The 12990-nt window shown below is 37.6% G+C and overlaps 1 protein-coding gene across 6 annotated transcripts in view; it reads right to left on the reverse strand.

Annotated features, from left to right (window-relative positions):
* rapgef1b (Rap guanine nucleotide exchange factor (GEF) 1b) overlaps positions 1–12990 on the reverse strand; it is a 115357-nt gene that overhangs the window by 47398 nt on the left and 54969 nt on the right. For all 6 annotated transcript variants that reach the window (XM_056446193.1, XM_056446191.1, XM_056446190.1 and 3 more), the window contains exons 3-6: positions 10898–11076; positions 7107–7263; positions 6920–7008; positions 4494–4643 (exon numbers count right to left, since the gene is read on the reverse strand). In XM_056446193.1, the coding sequence (XP_056302168.1) occupies positions 4494–4643; positions 6920–7008; positions 7107–7263; positions 10898–11076 (575 nt within the window). The remainder of the gene's footprint in view (positions 1–4493; positions 4644–6919; positions 7009–7106; positions 7264–10897; positions 11077–12990) is intronic.

Here is a 12990-nt window from a genome sequence, read left to right on the forward strand (position 1 = left end):
GTGTGATATTTATACTCAACGACATGAATGATAGCTTTAACTTTCATTAATGTAAAATTTAATGTCACATACTCTAAGTCTATAGCTAATATGATCTCATACACACTCAACACACACACAGACATACTAGACAGTAAAAAAATAACTTACAACTATCAGCATTTCCCCTTTTCAAAGAGGTTTAACTGCTTATTTACTACATCATGTCTCTAAACTCAGACAAGAAGCAAGCGGAAAACCAAACTTCTGCTTCGGAAGTCGTTGACAGAGAGGATGCTGTCATATGAATGAGTGTGAGTGTGTTTGTGTGTATCCGATGTGTCCTCATTCACATATATTTAGATACTAGCGGAAATAAAGCAGATTTAAGAATGAGCATGACTCATCTGCGGGAAATCACCATCACAAAAGATAAACAGTGTACTCTAATGCACTTCAACCTGCACTATAGCACACACAGAACTACAGCACACAATGCTGACCACATTAATGCATACTACACACTACCAACAAACATGTTCACCTCAATCTGATGGCTATGAAGGAAACAGTCAGGTATAAAATGAATCAGTATGAAGACCTAATAATTGGTCAAATCATTGTTTACATTATTTAGCATGTGTTCGGTGTGAACACAGCTCTTTTGAAATACATTTTTAATCTTTTCTAGTACTTTGACAGATGGTAAATTACTTATTAAAGGGTCACGAAACACCAAAACTTAGTTTGAGATGTTGACAGTCATATACGTGTTCCACGTTGCTAAAAACACTACCCTACTGAAAAATCCAGCTTAAACCAGCCTAGGCTGGTTGGCTGGTTTTAGCTGGTTGACCAGCCTGGTTTTAGAGGGGTTTTGGCCATTTCCAGGCTGGTTTCCAGTCATTTCCAGCCTGGTCTTAGTTGGTCAGGCTGGAAAATGACCAGCTAAAACCAGCTTGACCACCTAGCCAGGCTGGGAGCCCAGCCAAAACCAGCTATGTCCATCTTAAACCAGGCTGGTCAAGCTGGTCTTAGCTGGATTTAGCTGGTCATTTTCCAGCCTGACCAGCTAAGACCAGGCTGGAAAAGGCTGGTAACCAGCCTGGAAATGGCCAAAACCCCTCTAAAACCAGGCTGGTCAACCAGCTAAAACCAGCCAACCAGCCTAGGCTGGTTTAAGCTGGATTTTTCAGCAGGGAGGACACCTATATTTTACTAAAAAGTGGTTGTTTTTGCGTTATTTCGAGCAAATTCGTTCTTCCAGTTTGAAAAGAAATTTCGAAGCTACGTCACGGCCATGAGATCCTTGTGTAAACACCAGCGTGGAGACTGGATGTCTGTACTGACGAGTACAACGTGACATTAAAGTGACAAAGTTTTCCTAATTAATGTGAAAGACTTGGTTCGAACCAATGAGCGCGCTCTATTGTGAATGAGATTTAAGATTTATTTTTAGCCTTTTTGCCTTTATTAAACGGATAGGACGGTTTTACAGACAGGAAGCGAAGTGGGAGAGAGAGAGGGGGTAGGGACGGGAAATGTATCTACGAGCCGGGATTCGAACTCAGGACGCCCTGAAGTGCTACTGCACTATATGTCAGTGCGCTAACCACTAGGCTATTGCACTGACCTATTGTGAATGAGGAGCAACTTCATCAATATGCATGATAGCTTCGAAGACTGCTATCTGTTGCAGCATTCAGAGAGACGCCACGTTGTGTTGAAGACCGTAATTAAAACAAGTGGAAGCAGAAGAATTGTTTGGAGACATGGGTCATCAGTGTTGTATTTATAAAGGTGCTGCAATGAAGGTTTGGTTTTCATTTCCGTACGATGAGAGGGCCGCGGGACTCACGCGTGGATTACAGTGGTCTGCTAACATGCGACAAAAAATATGTTTGTAAGGAGCATTTTTTTTTACCCGAGAGCTTTTCGCATCTGGAAATGGTGAAATCTGGATTTGCCACTCGAAAAAAAGATGTGTTTCCAGTTGATTGTCCTGTCTCTACAGGTTTAGTAAGTGTGCAATCTATGTGCTTTGTTTATGTTTATTCAGATGGCAAAGTTAGTTCCATCAAAACTACACTCTTCCAGCAGTTCCCTGCATCCAATGTCTCGTTGATCACGGGGGGCATGCATGAAATGTTTCTGAATGAAAGTGAAAGTGCCAAACTGCAGTTAAAGTTGACAAACTAGAAATGAAACACCCGAAATTACAATTAAAACAAGTGAAAGCAGAAGAATTGTTTGGAGACATGGGTCATCAGTGTTGTGTTTATAAATGTGCCGCAATGAAGGTTTGGTTTTCATTTCCGCATGATGAAAGGGCCGCTGGACTCACGTGTGGATTACAGTGGTCTGCTAACATGCGACAAAAAATACGTTTGTAAGGAACATTTTTTACCCGAGAGCTTTTCGTATCTGGAAATGGTGAAATCTGGATTTGCCACTGGCCTCCTTTTTAAAAAAGACGCGGTTCCTGTTGATTGTCCTGTCTCTATAGGTTTGGTAAGTGTGCAATCAATGTGCTTTGTTTATGTTTATTCAGATGGCAAAGTTAGTTCGTATCGTCAGCAGTACTCCTTCACTTGTTAAAGACACACCTTAGTCAAAATGTTTACAGTAATATCACTACAATATTATGGAGTGAAAGATACGCTGTAAATGCTGCTCTCCAAGTGTAAATATGGAAACACCTTAATCAAACTATTACCGTCGTGTAGGATTTCAGCCGCATTTTGTGACAGGACAGTCTATACATACACGGCTTCTACCGAGAAATGCGGAGGGTTTTTTCTTTTCTCCCATACAGCATGCGGTATCAAATTCCATTAAAACTACACTCTTCCAGCAGTTTCCCGCATCCAATGTCTCGTTTATCACAGGGGACATGCATGAAATGAATGAAAGTGAAAGTGCCAAACTGCAGTTAAAGTTAACAAACTAAAAATGAAACACCCGAAATTACATGAAACTCCAGAGGAAATGTGGATAGCACGTGTCGAATTATGTGCAATAACATGTAAAACGGGAACATGAAAGGAACGAACAAAACGCCACTCATGTAAACACTTTAATCATATTATTGTCTTATTCAAATTAAGGCAAATAATTCCATTACTGATGTCCATGTAAACGCAGTCCCTGTCTGTCTCCCCTGCGTCTGTGTTACCGGTGTGAAAATCAGCTGTAGTGCACTTAATGAAACTCCCCTTTTACATGTAAACCCTTCCCTCTTTCACCACTTGACACTCCCACCTAAACAAAGCTGGACTCACCCACTTTCCTGACTTTTTCAAACTAGAGGTGTGAAAACAGCCTGCTGAGACAAGGGGGGTTTCGTGACCCTTTACATACATATACATATATAAACATATCAGATGCAATTTTTTTAGAATATTCTATAGTAAAGTTAGTGTTCTTAAGAAAAGTTGGTCCAACTTTATTTTAAGTGTCCTTTACTATTATGTAGTTCCATTAAAATATAAATGTGTTCATAATGTATTGGTGAACATTTATGGTGGTCTTGAGGTGGGGAACGGGTAGGGTTAGGGTGGGTTTAAAGAGGACCTAATATGTATAAATCAGTTTTATAAGGGGTTTAAAACTAATTGTGGGATTTTGGTGACTGTCGCTTTAAATTCTAATGAGATTGTGCTCTTTTATAAAGGAGGCGGAGCTACAGATGCCTGTGTGTATGCATACTGGCAGATTCAAAAACAAGACTAAAGTTCTATGTTAACGAGGGAGAGATGGTCACTAATGGGCGGAGCTTTCCCCCTCCGATGACATGTACAAAAGGAGAATGCCAATCAAAATGTTTCTGCAGACTGTTTAACATACATATACAAACATATCAGATGCTATTTTTTATAATATTCTATAGTAAAGTTATAGTGTTTTAATGAAAAGTTGCTATAACTTTAGATTAAGTGCCCTTAACTACTATGCACTTACATCAAAATGTAAACACAATGTACTTAATGTGTTCATAATGTATTGGAGAACACTTCTTGTAGTCTTGAGGAGGGAAATGAGTACGGTTATGGTGGATATGGGTTGGTTTAAAGAGGACCTATTATGTAAAAATCAGTTTTATAAGGGGTTTAAACATAGTTGTGTGGGATTTTGTTGACTGTTGCTTTAAATTTAAATGAAATTGTGCTCTTTTCAAAAGAGGGTGGAGTTATAAATGCCAGTGTGTCAGCATAGTGGCAGATTCAAAAACAAGACTAAAGTTCTATGCTAATGAGAGAGAGATGGTCACTAGTAGGCGGGGCTTTCCCCCTCTGATGACACGTACAAAGAGAGAATGTCAATCGTAGTGTTTCTGCACTTGTTTTTTATCAGGTGCGATTATAAAACATAGAATTAATTAATTTGCTGGCTATATTCACAGATTGTTGCCACACAACTGTGTTTAAACCCCTTATAATAGTGATTTTTGCATAATAGGTCCCCTTTATAGCAAAATAAAAGCAGTATTGATAAACTAAGCCACGCCCCCTCACCTGTGCTCTGCTAGTTTGGGTCCTGGTAGAGGAGGTTTGGGCGGAGCCTCCTCCTCTGACATGTCAGTCAAGCTGTCAGTGGGCGTGACAATGGGCGTGGTCTTACTCAAGATGGCCTTCTCTCTTTCGGTTAGAGGATTTTCACACACACTGAGACACAAGACAGAGAAACATTAACTGATCAATAGTCTAGATTTTTGGTAAGCATTTAAGTACCAATTCTCACTATTAACTAGTGGCTTATTACCGACCTATTATTAAGATATTGGTTGCTTATTAATACTTAGAAAGCACATATTGTGCATGATATTATTCTACATCCCTAATCCTACTCTATATTTAAACCCAACTACTACATAATTCACTATTAACAAACGCCAAATCAGGAGTTTATTGAGCTTGAAGTCATAGTTTTTTTTTATACAAATTTTTTCGAGGTTTTCACCTTTTATTAATAGGACAGTGAAGATTAGAGACAGGAAAGTTTGGGGAGCAGAGATAGGGGAAGGATCGGCAAAGGTCCTCGAGCTGGGAATCGAACTCGGGGAGCCACGAGCACCTCGATGCTGTGTCGACGCACTAACCACTAGGCTATTGGCTACTAATGGTTCATCAATATCGAGAATTGTACCTCAAAATAAGGTGTGACCAGAATATTTAAAAAAATTAAAAGCAATATTTTTTATAAATTTTACAATTGTGATTCAAAGTGCATTTATTAAGCATTTTATATTTGGTATTATTCAGCAAGCCAAGCAATAAAAAATGCGCAGGTCTCTCTCTCTCCCTCTAGAGCTGCGATTGATTGCGGTTCAGTTGTGTTGCGAGTGGGAGAGCGTATATAAGCTGGAGGAGAGGAGCAAAGGATGGATCTTTCTGCTCGGTGCAGGTCGCAAATCTCCATCGTCGTTGCCGCCGCTGTTGTTCCGAGCGTCTCCTACCTCCTGCCCCAGACTGTTTGTTGAATTACTGGTGTGATTGACTGATTTCGTTAGCTGACAATTTATTTCTTTTCTAAACTGCTCGCCGTTTTAGATCAGAGCCTGTGTGCTTTGTTTTCACTTATTAAAATTACATATTATTTTGGATTTAAATTGAAGCTGTAGGTTGGGAATCGCCATTTACTTTAAATACACTTTCTCCTGGTTTGTGTCAGCGAGGGAGAAAGGGAAGTTTGTTGTAAGTTTATTTGGGGTACTTTTGTTTTAGCAGGTAAGTTAGGATTATTTTCCCGCAAGTTAGCTGTCTTTTTGTTTGTTATTTTGGCCTGGATTTCCTTCCGAAGAGATGCTTCTGAGATCTTGATTGTTAAAAAAAAATAATAATAAACCTTGGTCAAGTGTTAATTAAGGGGCTCAATCCCACCAAACCCCCCTGTAATTGGCATCCTGATTGTAGTGAATAATTATTTGCCTTCATAATCTTTCTTCATCACTTTTATTTATTAATCCTTTTTACCAGGATAGAGCAATTGAGATACAAGATCTCTGTTCTTTGTTTCTGATCTTTGTTTTGAGTTTGTTTTCCATTCTTTTGGGTTTTGTTTTGGGGATTTTTGTGTTTTCGTTTTGTTGTATTCTTTCTTTTATGTTTTGTACTTTTATTTTGTTGTGTGTAACGTCTCAACCTGTCATGAGTAAAAGTATAAATAAATTAATTATTTAAACTTAAATACTCAATTTAAGGTTTTCCCCTTCTCCTGTCCCAGATCATTCATGACATAGTTTGGTATTTATTTGTATTTATTTCTTTTCTAACTGCTCGCCGTATTTAATCAGAGCCAGTTTTGTTTTCACTTATTAAAATGATATATTATTTTGGATTTAAATTGAAGCTGTAGGTTGGGAATCGCCATTTACTTTAAATACACTTGCTCCTGGTTTGTGTCAGCGAGGGAGAAAGGGAAGTTTGTTGTAAGTTTATTTGGGGTACTTTTATTTTAGCAGGTAAGTTAGGATTATTTCCCCGCAAGTTAGCTGTCTTTTTGTTGGTTATTTTGGCCTGGATTTCCTTCTGAAGAGATGCTTCTGAGATCTTGATTGTTAAAAAAACCCTTGTTATTCCTTGATAAACTAGTTGTGGTTATTGTGAGCTGGGACAGGAGAAGGGGGGGAAAACCTAAATTGAGTATTTAAAAGTTGAATTTGTCTATTTATTTATACTCTTGTTACTGTTCCTGCCAACCCTAGACTGGTCGGGACGTAACACTCTGCTTCATACTACTATGATAATAAAGGTTAGCTCATCCATCATCCCGTGGGATGTAATAAAGACCACAACTCCCATGATTCCACACTTCATCAAAATACGTCTTTGCTTATTATGAATATACACCCTCTAGTGACTTTAAAAGATGCGTTTTAGAACATCACACTATTAAGTATGAATGAAAACAGACAAATCCACATCAGCCTTTATGAAAGTACCTCTCTATTTTGGCCACAGGAGGCGCTGGTTTGCTGGGGGACGTCGGGGATGGTTGCTCATGTTTCTCTATAGTGAGTTTCACCAGCTCCTGTTACCAACACACACACACAAATATACACACACACAGGTTATAAATATGCCAGTGTTGCTTTAACCTTGTCACAAATGCACTTCTCATCCCCTCACCTTCACACCATCCAGCACAGCTTTGATCACCGTGGTAACAGTCGTCACAGTGTCCTTGTCGTCGAGGTCGATGCCCTCCAGCATCACCTGGTCGGACCAGCGAATCAGAGTCGCCAAACTCTGATAAACACGGTTGTGACAGGAGGACATCGCAGAGCTGTTGTGAAAGAGAAAGGGAATAATCTGAGGAAAAATAAGCAAGGATACATGCTAGGCTTAGGATTAACTAACATCTTTGCTCACACTTTATTTTAAGGTACAATTCGGTTTTAATAAACCATTAACTATAACTTTAAGCTTAATAAACCCCTAATTTGGTGTTTGGCAATAGTTATTAATGTAGTAGTTGGGTTTAGGTAATGGGTAGTATTAGGGATGTAGAATAAGATCATGCAGAATATGTGCTTTATAACTACTAATGAATAGCTAATAACTTAAAGGCAGGTAATAAGCCACTAATTAAAAGTGAGAATTTGTGCTGTATGTCAGTTTTTGACTCTTCTAAAGCATAAAAATACCATAATATGTTTGCAGATATTTAGGAAACATGCTAAGTGAACAATCTCTAAAACAATGCTAAAGTTAGATACTCTGCTTTGAAAATGTGCAGTGCGTGCCGGAAAGCTGTCCTTGTTTTGGTCCCTTTAACCCGCCCTCTGCCAGTTTAGCCAATTATATTTCAGCACCTCGGATTGCTTTGGTGGAAAACAGCGTATTCCATTTATTCAGTCAAGAAGGCTCTCGAGACATGCATCCGTGACCGAAATGCGACCTCCGGTGGATAGCAGCAGACTCCGAAATGAGACGCAGATTCAGAGTTAAACATGAGGTGCTTATTAATGAGCAAATAATATAAATATTGTGAGCGTAAACATTAGGTGAGCAGGTTACATTGTAACCCCGTGTCCTAATAACACGCTACATGACGAGATACGCAATGACAAGCAGTTTAGCTATTTGCACCAATCAAAACATGACAGAAATGTAAATACAGCCATTCAGAAGCACAGAATAGTGCACTTACTGCACTCCAACGAAACGGTAAGGTTTACAATCTAATAATACATATTAAACCTCTTTAACATTATTAAATGTAGATCACTGTATGTTGGTTTTGAGTGACAGATCTAAAGTTAAATTTCAGATGGTTTATTTTATTTTCCAGATCTGAGGTGATTTATCTGCTGCTGCTTTCAGTAGTATGGTAATAAATGTCATGTAAAATGGCATTCAAACTCACAATATTAGCATTTAACACTGAATGAAGCACATGAGGTGTACCTGAGGTGATCATTGTCAGTTTTCTGTTGTTTAGCTGCAAGAAATAGATGCCGTTTATAAAATTTTTATTCCAGGTGTTGGTTAGGACAAAAACTGCTTTTAGTATGAAAAATTTTCCTTCTATCTGGTGCCGTTGTTTTATTTAGAAGACGATTTAAATCAGCCTTTAGGCTCAACAATCAGGCACACTGCTGTTGGTGTCGTCAACCTGGCAACCTGCGCTTGCATGTGTATTGAACCAGGAGTGCAATACCTAGTTCAACCACTAGGTGTCAAACTTACATACTGCACCTTTAATATAAAGTGTTAGCACATTTGTTTTGTTGTGATGAATTGCTGAAGCTTTTATCACGATATATGTATTATCATGCTATTATAATTATGACAGGTATAATGATATTAATAAAATGAAGATATATTGTTTTATTGTATATAGATGCTTGTTGTAATCAAATGTTTTTAAAAAATAAACTGCAAAAATATTACAAAGTACAAAAGCTAACACTTTCAAATAAAGTCTCATTAGTAAATGCTAGATAATGCATTAAAATCAACCGAGTTAAATTTATTACAGCCACATTTTTAAAACCTTTTAGTTTTAAAAAACTGAATTGTATTAGTAATTAACTCCATTTAATAAAACAATTATGACTTTTGATTTTGAGTTGTTATGTAGTAATTAAGAAATTAGCATCACCAAAGTTTAATAAATGCCTTTGTAGTTTACATCATGGGTTTAGTTATATTAACTAACATTAACAAATGAAGCCTTATTGCAAAGTGTTAAAGGTCCTGTGAAATCAGTATTAAATATAGTTTTTCAGATGTTAGTATCATTGTGTCAGTTTTAAGGAGATCTATAAGCTAGTGGGCTCCAAAACAGTGACAAAATGTGCATTTAGAAGATATAAATAATGAAATTTACAGTTTGTAACTTCCACCAAGATGGATTTTTTGACGTCTTCCATACTTCAGTTTTTTTTATCAAATCTTCTGGCCAATCAAATGCTCTCCAGTATCTGACATGCCCCGCCCCTTCAAGACGCTTCTCATTTGTTTCACGTGATCCACTTGAGCTCAACCACTCTCACTGGCAGAGCTGGGATAAAACCAAATGCATTTGGCTGTTTTTTTCTTTTTTGTTTTTTTTTTTTAAAGGGAGGAGGTACATTATGTCCCACCCTGTCTTTATGTTTCTTTTGAGATTATGTCAAGTTTCAATAAAAAAAAAAAAAGCACATTTCAAAGCACTTCAAATACCTCTAAAAAACAAAAGGCCAATAAATGGAGTTTTAAATAAATCTCAGTCATGCCATAAGCCAGATCAGCATGGGAAAATATATACATTTAAAACAGCATATTAAATCTTATTGAATCATATTGAACCACTAGCAAATAAACAATCTGAATATTATTAAAATGCATTATAAAAGCTTAAATACATAATTACGCAATATATTTTGAAATGCCCATGGTAACAACATGCATGTTCATTTTCACAATACACTACCTGACAAAAGTCTTGTCACCCATCCAAGTTTGAGGAACAACAAATAATAACTTCTAGTTGATTATTTGGTATCAGAAGTGGCTTATATGAAAGGCAAAGGTCTCTATATTACCCTTATTAAACCAAAATAAAATATGATCATGCCTTGATTCTTAATGATTTCATTAGGACAGTAAGGTCTGACTTTGCTTAGACAAAAGTCTTGTCACTGAACAGAAATAATGTCCAGTATAGAATATAAAGTCATGGTGTATTAGATAAAGACTGAATATCGTGTCTGACTCCATCGTGAGCTTGGAGGACTGCATCCATACATCTCTGCAATGACTCAAATCACTGATTAATAAAGTCATCTGGAATGGCAAAGAAAGCGTTCTTGCAGGACTCCCAGAGTTCATCAAGATTCTTTGGATTCATCTTCAATGCCTCCTCCATCTTACCCCATACATGCTCAATAATGTTCATGTTTGGTGACTGGACTGGCCAATCCTGGAGCACCTTGACCTTCTTTGCTTTCAGGAGCATTGATGTGGAGGATCAAGTATGAGAAGAAGCGCTATCCTGCTGAAGAATTCACCCTCTCCTGTGGTTTGTAATGTAATGGGGCAGCACAAATGTCTTGATACCTCAGGCTGCTGATGTTGCCATCCACTCTGCAGATCTCTCACACCCCCCCATACTGAATGTAACCCCAAACCATGATTTTTCCTTCACCAAACTTGACTAATTTCCATAAGAATCTTGGGTCCATGCTGGTTTCAGTAGGTGTTCTGCAGTATTGGTGATGATTGGGATGCAGTTCAACAGATGATTCATCAGAAAAATCCACCTTCTGCCACTTTTCTAACCGATCAACTAGAAGACAAGTTATTATTTGTTGCTCTTACAACTGGGATCGACAACAAGACTTTTCTCAGGTAGTGTATATTCTATTACCTGATATCAGCTCATCTAATGAGTGCAAGCTGAAAATAGTGTTGTGTTAGCACTGAATACTCACCTGTGCTGTATCCGAGCCTCGACCTGCATCAGAGGCAAAATAGCCTCTAAAACTTTACTAGCTGAACCAGGAAGCATCTGGAGAACTTTCGTGTCAACGTTCATCTTGTCCACAATTGTCTTGAAGTATCGCAGAGCGCTGACCACATCCTTCTCCTGTTCCTCCAGTCGACTCACCTTCTGTTACAAGACACACGCATAATTTAGAGTTTGTATCATTTGTATGAATTTATTTTTAACCCTTTTGTATTGTACAAATTGACTACCCTTTCGTTATGTTGGTGGCTGTTTTTTGCCCCATTGACTCCCTTTATAACCACATTTTTTTAACACCAAATAATCATGCATTCTTGATTGTTGCTGGTTTTCCCTGTTGGGAGGAGGTAAAACGTGTAACTTTTACTGTTGATCATCAGTTGGCAGCATTAACTCTTTAGACAGGCCTATGCAATAAGTTTCTGGTTTTTATATGGAGTACTAAGGTGTAAAACAGCAGATTATAGTGCGAGTTCTCAAACATATCAAGGTAAGTGCGCAAAGGTATTTCTCAGAGTCTTACCAAGGTTATAATATTTCTGTATTTTTCATTAGTTTTAGTTTTTATTTTGTTTTGACTTTTTGTTTTCAAATTCAGTTACTTTTAATTCGTTTTTAGAGGTAGATTTACTACTTTTTATTAGTTTAAGTTTTTATTAATTTGAAATTGCTTCATTTTAGTTTAGTTTTTATTAGTTTCAGTGTTAGTTTTAGCTTTTTTGTTTGTTGTTTTTTTGTAAATTAGGATGTTTGTTAGAAAAAAGACAATCGCAAACTGTAGAATATATATATGTATATATATATATCAGATGTCGCGTTAGACTTTCTCATTGTCTGTCATTTTGACGGAGAGAGTTGTAAAAATTCCATCATAATTTATTATTGCCCGTCATTTAATTAGCATATTGTTTAATCACTTTTTTTCATTCATATTTTCATCATGAACTTGCACAACGAGCATATAGGCTAAATTATTCATTTATTTATTTGACAAATGAACAAAAACTCTATCAAATTCGTTCAACAGTTTCATGTGTTTTTTTGCACTGACGGTGGAGGGAATAAAAATACGGCCATTTGTGCCTGAACACAAGCAGATAAACAACAATATATAATAAAAAAATAATTCCGACTAATATAAGAACATAACTTGAAATATAATTCAGACGATGTTCTGTAGGACTATTTGCCTTAAATCATATCTTCCTCCTGGTTCGCGTCGACCTGAACTGGGTGCTTGCCTGTGCGTAATCAAACGCATCAAGGGAGGCTGATGCTGAGGCAATTGTCATTAAATTCTATGTCTTTGCCTCGGAAAGTCGACTTGTCGTGACAGTTTTAATTTTGTTCTGGAGGCTGAAGCCACGTTCTGCTACCACACTGGAGAGCGGAATTACTAGCGCCACTTCAGCCAGCGTTTTGTAGTCAGGAAACATTTCTCCAAAGAAAGTGATCAGAAGTTTGCAGGATTCTCTGAATGTGGGATTTCCCGATCCTGCAAGCACTCGTTTCGCAGGGCAAAAATCCTGCAGCACGCGCTCTTTCTGCACCCCTCTGCGTTCCGTAGTGCTCACAAACGCGCTTCAAATCATCCAGTCCATAGCTCTTCAACGCGCTGTCAGTGAGGATTTTTGTCTATTTGTTCTTCATCGTCCACTGCATCACTTCCTCTTTTTTCACCCTTAATAATAATATCACTATTTGGCCGTTTAAAGAAACTTCTCACACTCAGCTGCCGTGACATTTTTGCAACAACTGTACGCAGCGGTGACAAAGAGGAAACAAGACAATTGCTAATTAATACGGGCAATCGCCGTCAGCTGGACAGGAGTGGGAATTACAGTTATCTACACATTACAATAGATCGCCCTCAGCATAATCTGTCAAAATGACGGATCACCTTCAGATTGTTGTTGCTGAAAAAAAATCCGTCATTGACGGAAAATATTCGGTTAACGCGATCTCTGATGTATATATATATAAATATGTATATGTATACATAATCTTCAAGCATTTTTCAGTAATTATTGTAAATATTTGACTTGTTACAGAAAAAAG

This window comes from Danio aesculapii, chromosome 21, assembly GCF_903798145.1.
Source record: "Danio aesculapii chromosome 21, fDanAes4.1, whole genome shotgun sequence".
Lineage (NCBI taxonomy): Eukaryota > Metazoa > Chordata > Actinopteri > Cypriniformes > Danionidae > Danio > Danio aesculapii.